Here is a 22,795-nt window from a genome sequence, read left to right on the forward strand (position 1 = left end):
GATATGTTATTGCATAAAGTACAATTTTGTTCTATTGTGTAGATCTATAATTTTGATCTTCTGTTTTGGACATGGAGATATCTTCACATTTAATTCCAGATTCGAGTGGTTTTACCTCATTTTCCTCCGTTTAATTTTTTTTTCTTTATAAATTTCAAAATATTTATACTTTTAACTCTAAATCTGAGAAATTATGATTCAGATTTGTTGAGCTACAAATTTCTTTTTTCTTTTTTATTATTATTATTTTGTTGTTATTTGTTGTAAACTTCTTTTCCTCCATTTATTTTGTTTCCTAGAGAACTTAACAAATGTTCATGGATCTTAACAGGTATTCTCTACATCTGAACGATTTTGGTTGTTCTTTTATTTTAGAACCTGTGTTTGTAGAAGTATAGTTTTTTTTTTTTGTTCTGTACATCTTTCGATCTGTTATTTATTTATAAGACTTGTTATTATCTCAAATCTGAAATCTTAGATGTTATTGTCGATGGTAATATTATTTGCATGTCAGATGTGCAGATTTATTTATTATTTTTTGTTATTATCTTAAATCTGAAATCTGAGATATTATACCTAAGATGTAAATCCAAATATTTATATATTGCATATAAATAATGAGTGCTATATATAAATAGAGTAAGTGCATCTATATATATTATATAACATTTCATCTATATATTGCATATAAAGAACGACCCACTCTGTTTATAGAACGAAAGATATAAAAAAAAATAAAGCAATTATAAAAAAGAAAAAGAAGGATAAAACTGTAAATTTGAGAACAGAAGAAAACAGAAATCAAGGTTAGAATGGAAAAATAAATATAAAAGCAGGGGTAATTCTGGAAAAAAGTATTGCACAACAAAAGGAGGACATAAACGGAAAATGAATAGAAAAGGAGGGGCAAAATGAAAAAAAATAGTAGACGACAGCTGCCTGCTTATTGGCACTTATTATATATGAGATATATATACATACAATTAAAAAATATATGTACATTTCATTGGCAAAAAAATTCCTTTTTCCCAAACACCTACATGCATCAAACTAATTCTAAAATTACTTATAATTACAAACATGGTGGCTCTGTTTCACAAGGAAAAACCCAAAAAAAAAAAAAATGACAGTTGAAAACAACAAAAATGGTTGTATGAAGGTTGATCCTCCAGCCAGCCTTTCAGCTCCGAGTCACCATTCTGAAATTGATGCAATTGCTCAGGGCTCCAAAGGCAATATTAACAGCCAACAGGGCTAACCACCATTCTGCTCCGAGTTTCCATACTTCATGGATCTCCCCCACTAATATTTGAGCCACATTGCAAGCATCAAGCAGCACTCCCGGTCTTCCACAAAACTGCAAACAAGGTGAGTTCTTAAGCCGACGGCCAAATATTGTTAACTGCATTGGCTGGCAGGATTACCGACAATTCAACTAGAACATCACTGATCTTTTAGGACCGCATGCCACGAAAGTGAGGAGAAGCAGGGCCGATGGAATTTTGACGAGGTCTTCTCAGAAATGGATGGTCCAATAGCTGAGCTGCAGTAGGCCGATCATTGGGGTTAACTTGTATGCATTTGAGGATGAAATCACGGGCATCTCTTGATAAGGAATCAGGAACTGGAGGAGGTTTACCCCTGCCAATCATAAATAGTGCTTGCATCTGTCACACAGAAAAATCTATCGTTACAAAAATTTTCCAGATCCACCTCCAGAGATGGCTACAATGCTCCAATATTATTAGCAAAACTGAGAGCGCTAGACATTCGACTAGATTTTCTAGGATTACATCTGGAATTACATGGCAATTGAAATGAATGCTTTTACATGATCGAGCACTGTATAATTCCGTGGAGTCTTTCTTTCCGACACAACTCCACTAAAAAATTGATTTTTTGCCTTTTTATTTATCTCTCCATATTGAAGTTCCTTTCTTACGGGAACAACTCCAGTCTAACAATTGTACAGCCTCTAATTGCTGAATGCTCAGTTTGGATTGAGAAACACTCTCAACCCATCTCATCCTATCTCATCATTACAACTTTCACAAATTTCCAAATAAAATACAATAAATAATTCAACTTTTTCAAATCTCAAAATAATAATAATAGTAAAAAATAATATTCTAATAATATTTTATTCAACTTTTAACTTTCATCTTAACTCATCCCATCCCATCTCATTTCATCTCAACTCACTATTCAAACCTAAACTAAATTGGAACATTTCAATGTCAGGCATTCCTATACTAACTGGTATAAAAAAAATTTAAAAAAATGATTTAAAAAACAGGGGCATGGGCATGAGAGTATGAGATAGCTGGAATACCCAAACATAATTCCAATGCATGTCAACTAACATCCCGACGACGTATTTCTTTTTCTTTCTAATCCCATCTTATCTTCTTAAGGCCAACTTCTTCGTAATAAGGTCGTTTTGTGACAAGGTTTCAGCCAATGTAACGAGTCGTCATTAGTGAGTTTGAAATCAACTTGACCTCTTATAGATGACATAAACTAACAGATATAAAAAATTTAAAAAACTAGATTTATGACCATACTAAACGACGATAACAGGGGAAGATTTAAGTAATGCTCCATATATATGAAATGTTATACATACGCCTTCCAAGTGAGAGTACGGTGCCTGGCAAGTCAACATCTCCAAAACAGTACATCCAAGGCTCCATATATCAGCTGCAAGCCCATAGCCGTGGTTTTTTAGATTAACAACCTGCAATTGCTGCTCATTGGTTAATCCTGATTACACAATATTTTTTTATGAATAATAATATACACAATATAGATAAGCATGCATGGAGAATGCTAGGTCCAAGCACATAAATACAAAGGTAGCCTCGTAAAAATATACACTAGAAACTTGTTTAGTCACACAATAACAAAGTAAAAATTATTGAAGTAAGAAAAGTTTTCAATATTAATAATCTATACAGGCCAGGATTAAGCAACAGACCATTGAGTTACCAAGTATTTTAAGTATGCAAATTTGCATTCGGCAATCAGCATTTGAAAATATCACCAGTGCCATCCAGGTTCCATGAATGAGTCTCAGGCTATGATTGTGGGTGGGGTTGAGGTCGAGCAACCGATAATTTTTTATATCCAGCCAGCATACCACAGTTCAATCTTTTTTTTTTTTTTTTTGATAAATAAGAGATCAATATTATATATACGAATGAAAGAGGCATATCCTATGTACACGGGAAGTATACAGACATGGTTCAATCTTTCATCATCCAGGAGGACCTGATTCAGGCACTTGTTGGCACAGAACAAGAAGAGGTGGTGGAGGTGACGGGTATGAACAGAGTCCCATTTGGTGTTTTCAAGATCTTGCGAGAAAATAAAAAAAAAATAAAAAAACAGATTGACTTTATGGGTGACAGTGTTGCTCTGCATGTGTTGGGGGGGGGGGGGGTTAAGAAGGATCAAAATCGGAAGGTGGGCTTGGTTGGAGTGGTGGGTTTTGTGTTGTGGATGGACCTTTTCAGGTACATCTTCTACTTTTGGTCTGCATGTCTGACTATTTTTCCAGGCCCAATGTTATGTTTGGTGGGTAATTCTCAAAATGTAAATGATCTCTTTCATGTGTTTTTTGTTTACTTTTCTTGAAGAGTTATCATAATGAAGAGAGATATCATAACTTGGGGACACAAAAAGAAAAAAAAAAAAGTTAGAAGACTGAAATTTCTGGGCCTATTGTAGAAAACTGAAATAATAACTTCTTTTTTTTATAAGTAATAATTTTATTCAAAGAAATAGGCATAAGCCCTAGTACACAGGACGTATACAAAGGAAATACCTACAACTTCCAGAAACAAAAAGAAACTAACACCATAAAGCTAAAACAGATGCAGAAAATTATCTGCCATTACAAAAGCTTTAGCCCAAGAACTCAAAGTACTCAAGAAAAAAACCCTAAGATCTCCCAAAGAACGTTCTCTATCTTTGAAGCATCTCTCATTTCTTTCGAGCCAAATGCACCACATAAGACAAAGAGAAATCATTTTCTAAACACTCACCGCCTTCTTACAGCCCTTCACACCCTTCCACCCTACCATTAAATCCACCACTTCCCTGGGCATTACCCAATGTAATCCTGTCCAACTCAAAACCACGTCCCACAAGAATCTTGACACTTCGCAGTGAAGGAAAATGTGATTTACAGACTCACCATCCCTTTTGCACAAAACACACCAACCAGCAATAAACAAACCTCTCCTTCTAAAGATTATTAGTAGTCAATATTTTGCCCAAAGTAGCCACCCAACAGAAAAAAGCAACCTTAGAAGGTACTTTCACTTTCCAAATACTTTTCCAAGGGAATACACAACCTTAGAAAACTGAAATAACTAGTTATGGCATGCATCATTTACCCATAATAACTGAAAAGTTAAAAAGAGTTTGGCTATTTGACGCATGCCATAAGTTGTGAGCATAACACAACTCAAATGCTTGGCTTTGTATGATAGTATAGTTACACATGTGTGTTACACACAAGTATACGCAACCAATGGCCTCAGCAGCAAAATGCGTAGGGGTAGGTGGCATCCCTAATTGCATAGTCTAAAATGTGCAGTAAAAATATATTTCAATAGAAAGGAGGCAAACCTCAGGGGCCATCCAGAATGCAGTCCCTTTGGAAGACTTGACGTCATTCAATTTGGTTGCCTGAGAAGAAAAACAACAAAGTAGTTTATTGTCAGCTAGTTCTATAAACCAAAAGAGTAAGAGGGGAGGGGAGGGGAGGAGTGGGAGGAGGGGACAGCAATTCTACTGAACAGAGGTACCTTTGCCAACCCAAAATCTGCTAGTTTTACGGATCCACTTGCATCCACCAATATGTTAGCGCACTTTATATCCCTTGGAAATTGAAGAGGAAAATAAAAGTTTTAGTAGAAAGCAAATCCGCAAGCTATTCAAAATATGGAAAGAAAGTCCTTCACCATGTTCTGGTTCAAACATCTGTAACAGATGGTTATTATAATCAGATTTCACCCAATTATATAACTTAACATAGCTAATTACAAATATTTTCTCCTAGAAACCTAAACATGCGGTCAGCAATACAATAACTTAGTGAGCTATGAGATCGAGGAGGATACCAACTACAAAATTTATGATAAGAAAATATCCAAAAAATTGGTTGTAATAATCAGTATCACCTGTGAACCACATCCCGATCATGAAGATACATCAATCCATTCAGGATCTGTCTTGTGTAAGCAGAGACTTGAGAATCCCTCAACTGATACTTCTTGTAAAGACTTGCAAGTGAGCCTTTTGTTACAAGCTCAAGGAAGATATAAAGCTTACTTTCATCCTGGAATGATCATTTAATAAATAAGAAAGAAAAGCTTCCCTGACTTGAACACAAATTTCTGTCAAGAGATTACAACTAGAGACAAAAGAATCAAAACAGAAAATAAAGAATTTTACATAACAACATAAAGCCACGTAGATGGTAAAGAAAAAGTGTTGAATCAATAAAATGCTTTAACTGCAAATAAAGAAAAAGCATCACAACGCCCAGAGATGATAGGGATTGCATTAACCTTCCTGCAGATTCATCATAGATGTGATGGTCAAGAAAATGTTCTATAAGCAGGAAACTGTGATTCTAATTCCCAGAATGTACATTGGAAAGAAAAAATAAATTAAGTAACACAGAAGAAGCAAACCTTGTCTGTACCGAGATACTGAACTATATTATCATGTTGAAATTGACTTAGAAGATAAATCTCCTGAAGCAAGTAACCAGGGTGTTAGGAAAATTATTACCAATATGAAGTAATAGCTTTGGAGACTAATTGAAGTATTGAATTGGAATTAACTTTTTTATGTGGAAAGCAAAAGAAGGAACAATGATCCACAGGTAATGACTACTAGAACTAGACTAACTCTTTTTCACCTGCTCAAGTTGGAAAATGCTCTGCTTGCCCTGGCTTCCTTGATCCAGCAAGGAAACCTCCTTTACAGCAAAAAAGAAGCCATCTCTGCAGAAAAATACTAGAGACGTGTGAGAGAGAGACAGACAGAGAAACAGAGGCGGGGTAGACGGAAAAGCTGAAAAAATAGCAAGTAACAACAGTCAATCAGAATTAACTGCTTATAAGTTTTTGAGGTTTCATACCCAAACTCCGAGATTATAAAAAAATGGTTTGTTTAAAAAATGAATATAGTAGAGACAGGTACGAGAAAAAAATCACTTTGCTAAAGATGGAAAGTAAAATAAGACAAAAGTCAAGGTACTGGAAAAAAAATCTGGTTATCTATTCGAGGAGACATCTTAAATGGTGGGTTCCATTTTTCTTTTCATGAAGTCAGCGTTATAAATATTCGAGTAACTACGTATGATTTGAGGTGCAGCAACTCGGCCCCTTGGGCAGCACCTAGTCCCATACCCTACAACAGCTTAACTCCAGTCCTGATTACTTCTCTAGAGATGATTGATTATCCACAAGAATCTTAACTTTTCCAGCAAAGGACGCTATGAAACGCTATTAAGAAGTTCATCTAAAGTTCAGTTGAGTTATGCCACAACATCTTTTCCACCACTTTCGACGCTTGGTAGAAAAATAGAGAGGCAATGGAATTTAAAACGCGAAGGTAATTTCCAAATCTAACAACAAAATCCGACTATGAACCAATAAACTAACAGATCAGAGGATGTATCGTTACCATACGAGTACTTCCGATATTATTCTATCTTTATGAAGCTAGGGATTAATCCTAAATTCAAAATTCCTGTCTTACTTCCAATGCACTTAAATTGCTCTCCCATCTTAGGAAACTTCCTTCCAAAGTATAAGACATAACTAACCACCAATGGAATTATCCTCGGTTCAATTCACCCTATTACGTGATTACAGATCAATCCTTTACAGGTGACCTTATAAGTTCCACTACAACTTTACAAGTCTAGCGTCCTGACTATATAGCTCAACCTGAAACCGATCAAGTTGCAACAAATCGCTCTTAACAACTGTTCGCCCGGCACACACAATCTTGACCTTAAACTTTTTCATGCTTTTTTAACCCCGTCATTGCATTTTATAAGACAAAGGGTTAACAACTAATACATTTAATGGCATCCACGTTGTCAATCCACTTGCCGACGCCCATTCCCCAATTTCTACTGAAACCATCTTTGAATAGAGTAAAACTAGCACAAGAGCTACGAAAAAAATTCCAAATCATAGACTAATAAGTTTCATCGCTTAATCCAAATCATAGAGTAGGAAGTTTCATCGCTTACTCAGTGAAGCCCTCATACACGGTTCCGAAAGACCCACTTCCCAGAAGTTCACCCTTTTGCCACGACGTAATGGAGCGTCTGAACTGTCCACTGGGTGAAATGGTATACACCATAATCACGCTAGATGCATGGATAGTAGCCTCGTGATCATCATTAGCATTACTATTATCATCCGATCTAGGAGAACAAGATTGGAAACGACAGTCGGTCTCCTCGTCCGACTCTTTCCTCTTGCCAATTTCCCCACTAGACTCCCCATTCTCTTCAATTACATCGTCTTCATCCGAAAAGCTAACATCCACATCGCGACTAGGCGGATTGGAAACGACGTCGTCTCGAGGAGCAAATGAATTTAGTATATCCCAAGTGGAGCTCACGTTATCCACCATTGGACGCATCATCACCGGCGGCGGACTCAGGAACGGAGGCCGGGAGCCCTTGATTCCTCCACTTGGCCCCACAGTAACCGAATCAGAAATAACCTTAAGTCTGCTCTCGAGTTTAGCCGAACTCGAACTACTCTGCTTGGCGGCGTTGGCGCACTCCGCACTGAGTCTAACCCTGGCTTGAAATTCAGCTGAAAAATCGTCTTCGGGCTCCGGTTGAGCCGGTTTAGCGGAAGAGGTGTGATCTCGGAGGCGAGAGCGGGAGGCGAGGTCAGAGGAAGAGCGGGCCTTTTGGGCCTCCCAGGCGGCGGCAGGGATAGAGAAGTCGTCGGGACCGGAAAGCCCTAAAGAGCGGCAAATGAGTTCAAATTCGCCTTCTATGCCTCTGACTCGAAAGCTAGTTTGTTTCGCGTAGAGGTCGAGAGAGCGAGACCGGAGACCGGAGGCCGACGAAGACTGGTCATGGTCGAATGTCGAGGAAGGGGACGGCGGCGCGTAGTAGTCGACGTTCCTGATAGCGTTTCGGCGCTCGAGTTTGGGTCTTAGACGGTTTTGCTTGGAGCCCATGCCCTCTGTTTCTGAAGATGGAAGGAATAACCGTCGAGAGAGAGAGAGAGAGAGAGAGGGAGGGAGGGAGGGAGAGGTGGTCCTGGTGGAAAGCGTACAATGGATATGGAGACAGAGATAATTGTCGTTTAAAGCATCGGCGTGACCAGTCGTTCCAACTTCGCTGTGCTTCTAAAAGAGTAACGATATTCCCAATATATTATACAATATAATACATAATAATATTATAAAAATATTCTTCATTTAAAATATAATTATACAAGATATTATAAAAAATATTATTTATAAATCATTTTCTATTTCTAAATACATTAGTGTTCTATTTTTAATATAAATATATATATAATAAGATTTGATTAATAAATTTTTCTATCAAATCATATGTCACATGAAAATATTTTTCTTTATTAAATATTTGAGAAAAACACATAAACGGTCTAGTACGATACTCATTTTCACACTAGCCGGATTTTAACATGTTTAAAATATATTTGTTTTACAATGTATTACATCTTATTGAATTAACTTTATTCTTTTTCCTCTTATCTCCCCTCCCTATTCTCCTCTTCCCTTTCAATCTCTGATTCTCTTCTTCCATTTTAATTCTCCTCTTCATGATTATCCCTCTCCCTTTTCAATTCCCGATTATTCTCTCCCATTTCGATTCTCTATTCTTTCTCTCCCCTCCCGATTATTATTTTCTTCTCCCATCTCGATTCTCTTATTTCTCTCCTCACCCCTTTTTCCTTTCTCTATTCTCTCCCATACGCCCTATTGTATTGTGTTTTAAGATTCTTCTATTATTCTTATGCTGACCATTAGCACTAAATCTTATATTGTGTTTTGCAGGATTCATAAGAAATAGCCTATTAAATCCACCAAAACTCAAACTATAATTAGGGTTCCTAACATGGTAATTTATTGAACTTCTCTACAAGATAATGATGAGGGGGATCGTGAGCATATAGATAAGATAAATTAGGGTTTGGAAGGTTTTGTGTATGATATTTCCCAAAAATCATTTTGAATTAGAGGCTCATAATTTCTCACATTTTTTCAACAACCAAACAAAAATTACCAAATCAAAATTTAGTTTATCTAATCTCATAGAGCTACAAATTTATTCAACCAACAAGGAGATTTCGAAGGACGGCAAGAGCAGGCTAACGGGGGAGGAAGGGAGGAGAGAGAATATAACATAAGAGAGATATCTTGAGCACACAATACTTAGGAGAACACAAAAATTGTGATCTGTTGCATGTGGGTCTTTTCTCAATACTATTGAAAGTCATACGTGAGAGTTGCTTATTTGCTGGTGTAAAAGAACATGCGACATCTAATCGGTCCCAAGTGTCTCCCAAAATATTTTATCTACCCGACTTATAAATTAAATTTATTAAATTTATAATTGTAATAAACAATATTCTTTTTCTATATATTTATATTATTCGTATGGATATTTCTCAATGACATAGACAAGTGCACGTTACGATGGAGGGAGGAAGAGAAACGTTGATAGACTATGTTTCTGTCTACTTCAGGAAAAAAAAACGTTTCTGTTTCTGTTTCTGTGGGATTGCATTTACTGGAACGACTTTTTCCATTGTCCAGACGCTCATCATATTATTCTTCTCTGGTGTGTTGCCAAGTGGCACGCCGTCGCTCTCTATCATCAACATTAGGAATCCCATGGGAATATTCATGCTCATATTTACTTAAGTACGTGAACACGTGATTGTTGATAAAATCAGATACTTCTCCACGTTATCTTATAAATTTTAATTTTTGTGTAAAAAATAAAAAATAAAAAGGTGAGAATGGATGGTATAAATTCCCCATTTGAACGTGAATCACGAAGGATGGCAATTTCTCACTACCCTCTAATAAGATAGAGAAATTCTATTTACAATCTTTAAATAAAAATTACATATACAAATCCATCATTAAATAGAAAAAAATTATCATTTTAATAAAAATATTATTATAATTTTAAAAAAATTTAAAGATAAAATTAAATAGATTTATAATATAATCCTCATTTGAAGACTATATGTAACATTACTCAATAAAAAAATATACACTTGATCATGAGTGAGTTTGACTTTGGTGTTTAATTTATAGAACGAAATAAATAGTATTTATTTAGTTTAAAATGTTATATAATTTAATTATTTTACTTGTCAATTTAACATGAAGATAAATATTATAGCCATTAAGATATTTAAAAAAAATCTCATAAATTAGCGTGATTTTATGTGATACATTATATATATTTTAAAATAAAAGTAAAGTTATATTTTAACGTACCATATTAAATCATGTCAGCTTATAAGTTTATTTTTATAAAATATTTTTATGAATAAAACACTTCTCGAATATGAAATGACGAAGATATCATGTATTAGTCTCGTGGAACTTGCGGATTGAAGAGGTTAACTACACCTATCCTGATTCCTGAACTTATAAGCACTAGATGTATGTTACAATAATGCGTTGCTCGATTAAGGGGATGTTTGGAAGTAGTTTATATCTCATCATATCTCATATCATCTCATATCATCTATTTCTCAAACATTACTCAAATATAAACACTCGCAAACTAATCATTACAAGTTTCTAAAAATTTCAAATTAAAAATAAGAAACAATTTAACTTTTTTAAATTTAAAAATAAAGATAATATTTTAACAATATTTTAACTTAATAATATTTTTTCTTCAAATTTGTTATTTTATTTCCTAAAACCCCATAAAACATTCTCAAATTATTTAATTACTCCTTCACAGATTTGGCTTGAGGGGTGGGAGCTTCGGCTCCCTTCCCCTCTCTCCCTCCTCCTCCTCCTCCATCTATTCTCTTATATGTAGTCTTTGTTTTGTGTTTTTATATATTTTCAGACAAAATAAGAGTGAATCGCTGATTTGGGTCTTCCCGCCGGCACAGGCCAGCACGCGCCCAGCCATGGTGATGCCCTACCACCGATCTTAAAGACCACTGAGTGCCGCAACAATCGGAGTGGTGAATAGCCCGCACGCGCGGCTCAAAGTTTCGGCGTCGTTTGGCGCGTGGCCTTCACGCACCACTCGGGAGCCCTCTGCCAACACCACGCGCAGCGTTTCTGGAGTCTGTGAGTCCGAGATCTCTAAGGTCGACTGGCGGTTCCCTTCCCAGAGTGGCACGTGTACTGCACGCGCCACATCAGCCTTTGTGTTCCGTTTTCTTTTGTTGCAGTATTTTTCTTTGTAGTTTTCTTTGTGTAATGTAGTTTCTAGGTTAATAAAAATCTTAAAAAAATTAGTACCTTCGGATTTTGGTCCGAATGGAATATTAGTCCCCCCTCCGCGTTGACAGGGTTGTTGGGGTTTGGTATACCCTACCCTGCTTAGACGGGGTATGGGGCTTTATATTCTCTATCGCGGACAGATGTGGTATTTTCTCTAAAAATCTAGGTCTTTAGAGATTTACTGTCTGGACTAGACCATGTCAGTCACGAAAGTGTACTGGGAAGATATTAACGATTGTAATTGATTTGTTTTTCAAATCAACTTTGTAAGTCCTCTCTTAATAAAGGTTAACACCCGTTTACTAAAAAAAAAAAAAAATTACTATTCACAAACTATCTTACTATTATTCATAAATTTCTCATATCATCTAATTCTCCAAACAAATCTTTCTTATTAAGAGATAAAAGAGTTTAGGATATAAACTATGTGCTAAAAACATGCAAATATACGTTGGTATTTTTAATTTCTAATCATTAAATATGCCGTTATTTGCCTACACACGTGTATATATATCACTGTTTTTATTTTATTTTATTATTATTATAGTTACATATGGACTATAGTTTGTTGGTAGATGAGAAAATAGTGGAAACACAGGCCATTCGGCCGAAGTTCACCTTGCACACATTCTTGGTAGGTGATGCCGGAGATAAAGGGCTTAGGGCTGTGTTTGGTTTCATAATTTATTTGAAAATAATTTGATATTTATTTAATAAATTAAATTATGCCATATCAACAATGTGAATATGTATTTATCTACATCGATTTATACATATGATTTTTTTAAAAATATGTATACAAATCCAAAATTTGAAGTAGTTTCTCATTTTCACAAAGCTCAAAAAAATTTCATTTTTGTTTTAAATTTCTCAAAATATAATAAATAATTTAATTTTTTCAATTTTTAAAATAAAAAATAATACTATAATAATATTTTATTCAACTTTTAATAAAATATCTCATTTTATTTGAACTGAGTAATCAAACAAGCTAAAAATGGAATTGATAAATATTAAAAAATCGAATATAATATATTTATTACGATTAATGCTACTTATCATCTTAATTCTCATAATCCTCTTATTATTCTATGATGTGGTATTAAATGATCGGAGATTATTTATTATATTTTATTTGTGAACCTATCATCTAATGTTACATCAAGAGATGATGAGAGAATGATGAAAAAATAAATGATGAATAGATTTTTTTATTTACCAATGCTAGGGAGCTCGTTTTGGGCTCTCGATTTTTTTGCCCGATTGGTTTTTTTAAATTTTTTTTTTGTTTTTTTGTTTGACAATTTTTTCACATTATTTTTTTAATACGTTTAAATATTAAAAAAAAATTCATAATATTATTAAATAATATTTTCTTAATCATTAAAAAAACTAAAAAACTATTGTTAAAAAAATTAAATTAATTATAATAATAATATTTTAAAATTTAAAAAAATTATAATAATAAATTAAGATGGAATTGGAAAGTTGGATCAAACTAATATATGATTTTGGGATCGAGACGATGAAAGCGGCGTCGTACGTCTGTGTTAGCTTTTTAAAAAGCAAGTAGTAGACTTGGACAAAAGGCAGTCGTTTAGCCAACCTCCAACACTTAACACACACTGTTCACACACAAAACTTGCTCTCTAATCTTCCCTCCCTCTCCCGCCCGTCGCGGCATAAGCAAAGCAGATCGAGGATTCGAGACTCTCAAGAGTGCCTTCCAACTCTTCGTTCGTTTCTCTCTCTGGAACCTAATCTCAGACTCGAATTACTTTTGTTTTTTGTTATGAACTCCGCACTTCTCTTTTCTGGTCTCTAGATTTCGAAAGAAACCTCTTTTGCCTTCCTTCACGCAGTTCTTATTGGCTTGTTCTTGCTGATTCGCTGCGTCGCACTGCTTCGCATTGAGATGGGTGCGAAGCCTCGAGAAGCGCATGATTGGGGGCTCCGTTACACGCGAGTTTGATTGATCTCATCGGTTCTTTCTTTCCAACGGCTCGTCAGTCGTGCTCGGTCACTTCAATCCTTCTACAGATACATGCTGGCCTCTCTTTCTCTCCTCTGTTCCATGTCCAGGCCCTAGGTCCAGGGAAGTTTTATTGCCTTTCTAGGGCTCGCAATTATTGGGCTTTGGTTTTCGTGTTATTTACTATAACTGGTGTGGGTCCTCGCCCATGTATCAGGAATAGCTCGGTTTCGCTCATGCTCATCTAAGGGACGTGCGTTGGTCATTTTCTCAAACAGTGTTGGCCGAGATGACCGTCTTCTCGGTCTGTTCTCCTTGGATTTTAGAAGCCCGTATTGACCAATTTTGCTTGTTCCTGGAAACACTTTCTGTCCAAGTGTTCTTTGTTAGAAGCATTTCCTTGAGTTTATAGATGTTTTTCAAGTATTTGATTGATTGGGGTTGCTATTGAATTGTGGTTTTCTTGACCAATTTCTTTGTTATTTATAGTATATAGTGTATACTGTATAGGGAGGCGAATATATATAGATATACATTTAGAGAGAGAGAGAGAGAGAGAGAGAGAGAGAGAGAGAGAGACTAATTTCTGTGTACAGGACACTTTTGAAGAATTTGGGTTTTGGAATTTCGATTGAGATCAGCACTGACGTGTTTTCTTTGGGGGTATATGCGAAGCGAGCTTTGGTGTTGACTGAAAGTGAGTTTAAAGTGAGGTTGCGTGATTATTTATGTCTTTAGAGAAGTGCTTAAAACCATCGAGGGGAAGTTGAGAGTTTTACACAAGAAAAATTGGGGTCCGTTGAATTTTCTTTGATCATGATTGAGACAAGTTATGGATAGAAGTGAGCTCCCTTTAGTGCCCGAATGGCTGAAAAACAGTGGAAGTGTCGCTGGTGGGGTCGGCACAGACCTTCAATTTTCATCATCTTCGTTGCACTCAGGTAATTTTCATTTGCTTACTTTCACGTATCCTGTGCTCTCTTGTGTTTGTTTTATCTGTTTGATTATTTCATGGTTGTTGACAACTTGACAGACTAGAAGGAGAGAGAAGGATACGAAGTTTTGATTCCTATTTTTCTGTTGTTTTAGTCTCAGAAGAAAAGGCCAAATACTCGATCTGTATCGAGCCTATGAGTATTGCTAGACTTTGTTTAGTGGATTAATCTTTATTATATTGGTTTATTACGTTTTCTTGAGTTCATAAACAGCAAACTTTATGCTTCCTTTCATCTTTGGGAACGTATGGAAGTTGCTTAAAAATCTTCGATAAAAATAAGGCATTAATATATCAGTTTCAGTGTGAAATCACCATTAATTATATGAAGTGAATGAAATCTTGATACGAAATTTTAGTTGTCTTCTCTTTTTATTATGTTCCGGAACAAATGAATAAGAGCTAAGCTAAAACATGTACACATGTCTTCTGAAATAGATGATCATCACATATCGAAGCACACAAGAAATAGATCATCCTTGAGTGACGGCGATCATGAAATTGGTCATTTATTTGCTTCAGATCAAGCCACTTCCATCAATTTTCGCCGGAGTTATAGTAGTAACAGTTCTCCCCACTCACTGTCTTACAGTAGTTTTGGCAGAGGCCACTGTTATAGGGATTGGGAGAACATTGATGACTACCCTGAGAAGTGCAAGTTGGTTTTGGGTAACCACAGGTGGCGTGACTATTCTGATCCTCTTGGTAGCATCTTACCAAATAGGTCTCAGAAGGATATTTTGCAACATTCACAGTCTATTATTACAAGAAAATGTGGTGACACGTGGCCCAGGAAAGTAGCTGGTGACTCAAATTATGCTAAAAGCAAACACAGCAATGGTGATGGTTTGTTTGGTGGTAGTAGTGTTGTTAGCAGTACCATTAAAAGTGCATTTGAACGGGAATTTCCCTCACTCCTAGCTGAAGAGAGACAAGGTGGTTCTGAAATAGGAAGAGTCTCATCTTCTGGCTTGAACACTGCCATTCAGAGTCTGCCAATTGGCAATTTGTCCGTGATTGGTTGTGATGGCTGGAAGTCGGCTCTAGTAGAGATGCCTGCAATTGCTGGAAGCAATAGCACGGGCACAGCATTGGGTCAACAAACAATTTCTGCATGCTCAGCTTCTGTGTCTCCAACCACAGGGACTGGCCTCAATATGGCTGAAACATTGGCTCAGGGCCATCCTCCCACTCGTGCACTTCCTCAAGTAAGTTGGATTTTTTATTGTATTTTTGAGCATTTGTTAGATCATACATTCACGCTCATATATTGTTCATATGATTCTAAATTTAGTTATCTATTGGGAACCAAAGGCTTGAAGAGCTGACCATGAAGCAATCTAGGCAATTGATTCCCTTGATACCTTCCATGCCAAAAGCCTTGGTAAGAGCTGTTGATTCCCTCCTTTGTAATTATAAATACCTAGAGCTCTATACCATAGAGATTTCCGTTCACATTTTGAGTCTAAGAAATTTTACTCCTCAGTTCCTGTTGGCAATTCTTTTAATCAATGTTTGTGATTAAATTACTTCGGTGGAGGATTTTTGCTTGTCAGATATTAAGATATAGGATCAGGATACTCGTTAGTTCATTTGAAATATTGGGTGTCCATTCCACGATTAGGACCAACCAAGGATAATATACTGTGACGACTGATTATATACATACAATAATGTATGTGTTACCCCACAGATCTTTTAAAGTTATACACTTGAGTGTAATTGATGGTAGTTTCTTTCATTTCATTGAGTGTGTTCGGAAATGCAAAAAGTTGGAATTCTGTTCATTTCAAATTGAACTCCTTTGTTTGGAATGAAAAGAAAGAAGTGAGAGGATTTCATTTTTGTTGGCCAACCCAACCCCCCACCCTCTTTTATCTGTTACCTGATGTGTACTTTTCTGTCGTAGTCTTTTGACATATCACTGCCATGCCAACTTTACCTTCTTAGTCTTGCTAGATACGTCTTAAGAAGGGAAAGAAGAGAGTTTTAACTGAAAGTTGGAATCTCAATAGGACTGGGTGGTTTAGGTAATGAGCCTATGCTCTGGCAAATGCAGATGAGTTATGAATAAGATTTACTTGGGGTAGTTAAATTTCTAAAAGGTTCTTAAAAGAATATATCCATTGCTTTGATTGTCAAATCTTAAAGATAATGGCTTGTAGATTTTTCGCCTCATGACGTACAAAAAAATACAATTTCACCTGTACACCTATGGGATATAGAGAATGAGAGGAAAGATCTGTTTGGCGGAATAGGATCAATGGGAATGGAATACATAGAGAAGTTTTTACCCTTGACCAACCAGAAAAAGGAGATAATATTGATTTGGTGCCTCACCAAATAAGCAACTGGATTTATGGGCCAGCTTCTTCATGTGACCCACCTACTCAAACAATCAAGAGTACCATTGTCGAACTAGTGCCCCACCCCCCCAACCCCAATTCCCATATGTTTCTGCTTGCTTGCAGTTACTACATTTCTCTTGTACATTGAGTGATTTCTTACTTATGTCCTTTGGGTTGCGAAACCAAACTAGACAGATTTTTTAATTTTTTTCCATCGTATTGTTTGAGCAAAAATGAGATTTTTTTTTATTGGCACCAGGTGTTTGAGAACAAAGTCCCAACTAATCCCAGAGGTGCACGGGGAGCAAAAATGAGAGTTACCAATTGATATACTTGTGTGGCCTTACAATATAGTATTGATAGTCATATTTGGAATAGTTGAATTTTTTAGGGTAATATCTCAACCGGAGACATTAAGAGCGCCAATCTCATGGTGAGGGACATGAGATGGTGGCATGGTCATAGAGAAGGAAATTTAGGCGGACATGGTCATGGTACACAAGAACAAGGGCATTGTGAAGGCTACATTTTTTATTTTTTATTTACAAGTAAATGATTGTATTAATAATAATATGTATAGCCCAAGAGGTGACACCTATCTAGGAGTGAGAAATAGAAACAAGAAAATCATGAAAATCAAGGTCTTTGAAATCAACAGCTTTGACCATAGAAATAGAGTTCTAACAAAAACTAGTCTAAGCTCTTCCAATGAGCGCTCCTTGTCTTCAAATGTCTGGTCATTATGCTCATGCCATATGCACCACAGAATACAGATAGGAACCATCTTCCACACAACTGTGATTTGTGGAACACTACCTAGATTTGTCCAACTGGCTAGAAGCGCAACCTAGTGGTAGGCATAACCCAGGCTAGCCCTAATTGTCTGAATACATCTTCCCATAACACTCTGGCAATCTCACAATACAGAAGAAGATGATCCAGAGACTCCCCACTTTTTTTACACATCCACAGTCTCCAATTATCAAGTGGGACATCATGGGGAGCATGGCCATGGTGGGATGTTTTTGGGGGAAAGACATGAACCAAATGGTCATGGTGGTGGCATCATCTGCATTAAAGAGATTGTGCTCCTGGGCTGCTTGTCAAGGGTAGCATATTCCACCACCTCCTTGAGGATATTAGCAAATAACAAGCTCTTTGTATTTTAGCAGCCTTTCAAGGTCAGCGAGCAAAAGTGTATGGTAGGGTTAAGCCATCTATTGCACATCAGGAATATCTCAATTTTTTTTCACAGTGAAAACATAGCAAGGATAATATAGTTGAAGATATTGTGCTGGTTGTAATGAGAAAAGTATTGTTTGTTGGCACTTCTAGCCCGAGACCTTTCTTTTATAAATTGGTTTGATTAGGTTTTACTGGCTTAAAGGTTTGATCAATTCCTTCCTAGACTTGGACAGTAACTATTCATAACAATACATGACCCCCCCTAAAAAAAAAAAAAATACGGCAACAATCTAGAAAGTTTACTGCTGGTAAATTCTGTTATTGTCCATGCAGCAGGGTTGGGTTATCATTCTAAAGCTTAAAAAGGTAATGTTGTCTTATTTTTGTTTGATTACTTTCAGGTGCCCAGTCCTTCAGAGAAATCAAAACCCTATATTGGGCAGCAGCATACATTCCCCTCTTCACACCCTATTAATCAAATTCCACATGGAGTGTCTGCTAAATCTGATGTTACAAAGATATCTGTGGGCAATCTCTGCATCCTCAATTCATCACGAGAGCTGAATGGTTTCTCTTTCTCTTCCACTGCTAAGAATGGCCCGAGTCCTGCTAATCGAAGCAGAGTAGCTAATAGTCTACTTGGTCTCACTCCGTCTGCTGCTGGGTCTTCTCTCTCTAAGAACTTAAGCAACAATTTAAGCCCGGCCAGTGCTGAGCGCAGGCCAATTGCTAGTCGAACTACTTTGGAGAGGAAATCATCGTCTCAAGCTCAGAGCCGGAATGATTTCTTCAAAAGTCTTTCGAGAAAGAACTCTTCTGTGAATCCCTCTTCTGCTGTCCCTGATCCTGGCCAGGTTGTCTCTGTTGCAGAGATTTCTGATAAATTGGCCACGGTAGCTTTGCGTGATATGTCTGTCCCTTTTCAGAGTAGAGATGCCCTTTCATTGGATACTTCTGTTGCAGACTTGTCTGAAAGAAGGGGTGAGATAGCCCACAGTGGCAATGCTTGTGATGCGTCCCAGAGATGTTTGAGAGATTCAGAGGAGCACTCCAGCCCTGGCTTGATTCTTCATCCAGATGAGGAGGCTGCATTTTTACGATCACTTGGGTGGGAGGAAAATGCTGGAGAGGATGAAGGCCTTACAGAGGAGGAGATCAGTGCTTTCTACATGAAGGTAACTGCTCTTCTAGAATTCTCTTTATTTTCCCTTTGAAGTTTCCATGTTCTGTGATTTATTTATTAAGAAAATATTAGAATGTGATGTCTTCTAAATACGTCTTTGTAAGATCTCTTGTGCAGTATGTGAAATTGCAGCCATCATCAAAACTTCTGCATGGGATGCAGGCAAAAGATATCAGTGGCACTTAACCCGCACAAGAAAAGTTGGGGCAGTGCTTTGTCTGAATGGAACTTGTCTGCTGCTGATAAAGAATTTTGATTTGGCAAATGTCTGGGAAAAGCTAGGAAACCTGAGTATGACTGCGGAGGTAGTTTTAACTTTTTATTTTATTTTTTGGCTTTGATTCATATTGAGAAGAGGATTTGAGCCAAGTTGGTTTTGAAGTGGATGTCTGGTGCTGCTGATGTTTGCTGAAAGCTATGTGGAACAAGCTGTACCAACAACAATTGATGATGTGCCAGGCCTGCTTAAGGTTAATAGAAGGGTTTGGTTTCTTTTTCATTCTAGTCAATTGCTCCTTATCATTTATTGGGTTATCTGAGAAAAGAAAAGAAAGCGAGAATATCAGTAATCTCGTGTTTTTTGTTTTTTTCCCTTTTCCTATAGCCTTTTACTTATTCTTACAGGGAAAGCAGGGGAAATTCAAGGATAAAAAAGCCATCACTTCATATGCTTTTTTATACGACACAACTGACTGGCCTGTGTTCAAAATGCTGCTGCTTGAAACATAGTTGACAGGGTTTTCATGGAAGGATGTTATATGCCCAGATTCTCTGGTGTTGAGTGCCATATATCTCTCTGCCTATATATATATACTTAAAAGTGCGTATAATGTTATTACTATTCATTACTGTTCATCGTGAACAGTAACTCTAAATCTGCCTTTTTTTTTTTTTTTTTTTAATCTTATCTTATTACTATTCATCAACTGTATGATAAACGATGAACAGTAAAGATTTTTTTTTTTTATTTGTGTGAATGCTAATGTGCGACGTAATACCGCAATCGTGCATAGGGAATGAGAGAGAGGAAGAAAGAAAAAGTGAAAAAAATATTAATTTTTAAGTTTTAAATGATCAATAAAGAAGTTATTTTTTTTTTCTTCGCATGTTTTTTTCGCATATTCTATTACTGTTTATTATATCATACACTAAAAATCAACTTTAATTTATACAATACTAATTTTTTATCATTAAATAAATGATGAAATTTTACTGTACATTTTTAAGAGAAAAAAACTATCTAATTAATTTGAATTTTTAATATAATTTAAATTTCTCTGCCTATACTTAAAAGAGCGTATAACGTTACTATTCATTACTGTTCATCGTGAACAGTAAATCTAAATCAGCCGGTTTTTTTTTTTAAATGTTATCTTATTTTATTACTGTTCATCGACAGTATGATGAACGATGAACAGTAAAGATTTTTTTTTTTTTTTGTCTGTGTGAATGCTAATGTACGACGTAATACCGCAATCGTGCATAGGGAATGAGAGAGAGGAAGAAAGAAAAAGTGGAAAAAATATTGATTTTTGAGTTTTAAATGATCAATAAAGAAGCTGTTTTTTTTTTCTTCGCATATCCTATTACTGTTTATTATATCATATACTAAAAATCAACTTTAATTTATAAAATACTAATTTTTTATCATTAAATAAATGATGAAATTTTATTGTACATTTTTAAGAGAAAAAAACTATCTAATTAATTTAAATTTTTAATATAATTTAAATTTCATAATAAATGATGAACATAAATAAATAATAATTTTATTCTTATACATTAGACTATTTTAATATTTGAAATTACACTTTATTTTTTTCTTCAATTTGACAGATGTGGCAAACGTGCTTTTCTTTTATCAATTAGAAAATCTTACGCCATACAGGATTTTACACAAGTACCACTAATTTCAAAATAACCAAGCCATTTATAAAATACTAATATTTCATCATTAAATAAATAATGAAATTTTGTTAAATATTTTTAAAAAAGTATAACTATATAAATAATTAGAGTTTTAACATAATTTAAATATGATAATATTCTTAATTAACTAAAGAGAACTGCTACAACTAATAAAAAAGTAACCTGAAAATATGTCATGAATATGTATTTCATTTTTTTATTTTTCTTTTCTTTTTTTCATGTATTTTTTTAATCATCATAAACATTTTTAAAAAAATAAAAAATTTACAACATCATTGGATCAGGAGGGAATTGACAATCTATCTCTTCTCAAACAAAATTATTGAGTTCGAGGAAGAGATTAATAGATTCTTAGGTTTTCAGAAACTTTTATATATTTTTTAAAATATTATTTAAATATAAAATATTTTTTTATTTGTTAATCTAATCATTACAATTTTCTTAAATATAAATTTTTTAAATTTAAAACAAAAACTACATTAAAAAATTATATTCCAATAATATTTTAACTTTTATAATATTTTTATTTTAACTTTTTTTCTCTCATTTTCTACAATCAAATAAAACATCTTAATCCAAATAATTTTATATATTACTATTCACAAACCATGTCACTACTATTAATACATCGATCCAAATCATATCTAAGGATATGATGTCTACGTGTGTTGTTTTTTGAAAGACGAAGCTGCTGCTGGTACATTAAAATTTTTAAGATTTAAATCCAACCCTTCATTTTACCACTTCTCATTTTTTTTTCTTCGGTTGGATTGCTTCGATTTATGCAGTGAAGTACTATCACTATCACAAAAATTCTCCACATCTCTTTTCACTTGTTAGGTACAGAAATTGAGTTCATAAAAAAATTCTCTATATACTACTTATTTTACTTATGATTACGTTTTCTTTTTTTTAATCCAAAACATATTTATATTTTATAAAATAATTTATTTTTTAACTGGGCAAATGTGCCTCGCACATTACCCAACCGCTAGTATATATATATATATATATATATTTTAGGGACTTTCTGGGATGAGGAGGAGGGTATGCACAAGAAGGGATTTGGTCTCTTTTTATTCATTGGAGGCCGTACAGAACCCCCAAATACCATGGCTTTGAACCAGCCAACTATTTCTAGAGTCGAGTCTAGTCTAGTCTAGTCTAGTCTAATATGGTAACGATGGTTAGCAAGCCTCTCGGTACATAGAATCAAAGCTTTCCTGCGTGATTTCGGCCGCTGGCTTTTATTTTGGTAAGCGTGCATGAATCATTATTCACTCAGTGACTACTGTACCATCCCCAAGTAGTCAACTTGATTATCTACCTACCTGTGGGAAATTGAGATTTTTTTTCTTATTTTATCTGATTAAATTATATATATATTTAATCCTTTTATCATATATTTATATGTGTGTATGTATTTAATAATGTTGATATGTGAACCAACCCTCTTTGAATATTAAATCGATAGTTAGAGAGGAAATCAATGGACAATTGAGTCACAAAAAGTTAGACCGAATAGGTGCAACTTTGAATATAACACGACGGGTTTCTCTCTTTACATGATTTCATCTTAGAATTAAGCCAAAAAAAAAAAAAAAATCTGGAAAATCTCATTAACAAAATTAAAACCATCTTGTAATATCAGGAAAATGAAGGAATCA

At 35.2% G+C, this 22,795-nt stretch overlaps 2 protein-coding genes across 12 annotated transcripts; one reads left to right on the forward strand and one right to left on the reverse strand.

The window, feature by feature from the left end:
* Positions 1-914: 914 nt before the first annotated feature.
* Positions 915-8,381, reverse strand: LOC109013413 (mitogen-activated protein kinase kinase kinase 1-like). 3 transcript variants are annotated; one of them, XM_035686357.1, is made up of 9 exons: positions 7,283-8,381; positions 5,936-6,020; positions 5,706-5,768; positions 5,190-5,347; positions 4,815-4,887; positions 4,636-4,695; positions 2,627-2,746; positions 1,429-1,667; positions 915-1,357 (listed from the first exon to the last, which is right to left on the reverse strand). In XM_035686357.1, the coding sequence occupies exons 1-8, from the start codon at positions 8,233-8,235 to the stop codon at positions 1,455-1,457; spliced, it is 1,725 nt and encodes a 574-aa protein (XP_035542250.1). In that variant the 5' UTR covers positions 8,236-8,381; the 3' UTR covers positions 915-1,357; positions 1,429-1,454. The 3 variants fall into 3 exon arrangements, with proteins under 3 accessions (XP_035542250.1, XP_018851040.1, XP_018851039.1); XM_018995495.2 differs by having other exon boundaries at positions 915-1,667; positions 2,627-2,737; XM_018995494.2 differs by having other exon boundaries at positions 915-1,667.
* Positions 8,382-13,124: 4,743 nt separating this feature from the next.
* LOC109013412 lies at positions 13,125-20,074 on the forward strand. Of its 9 annotated transcripts, none has more exons than XR_004798547.1 (7): positions 13,125-14,430; positions 14,922-15,691; positions 15,778-15,867; positions 18,418-19,191; positions 19,304-19,504; positions 19,582-19,681; positions 19,804-20,074. XR_004798547.1 is itself a non-coding variant. In XM_035686356.1 (6 exons), the coding sequence occupies exons 1-6, from the start codon at positions 14,322-14,324 to the stop codon at positions 19,609-19,611; spliced, it is 1,974 nt and encodes a 657-aa protein (XP_035542249.1). In that variant the 5' UTR covers positions 13,125-14,321; the 3' UTR covers positions 19,612-19,703. The 9 variants fall into 9 exon arrangements, 4 of the variants coding, with proteins under 4 accessions (XP_035542249.1, XP_018851032.1, XP_018851038.1 ...); XR_004798545.1 differs by having other exon boundaries at positions 19,824-20,074; XR_004798546.1 differs by having other exon boundaries at positions 19,582-19,669.
* Positions 20,075-22,795: the final 2,721 nt, after the last annotated feature.

Source organism: Juglans regia, chromosome 16, assembly GCF_001411555.2.
Source record: "Juglans regia cultivar Chandler chromosome 16, Walnut 2.0, whole genome shotgun sequence".
Classification (NCBI taxonomy): domain Eukaryota; kingdom Viridiplantae; phylum Streptophyta; class Magnoliopsida; order Fagales; family Juglandaceae; genus Juglans; species Juglans regia.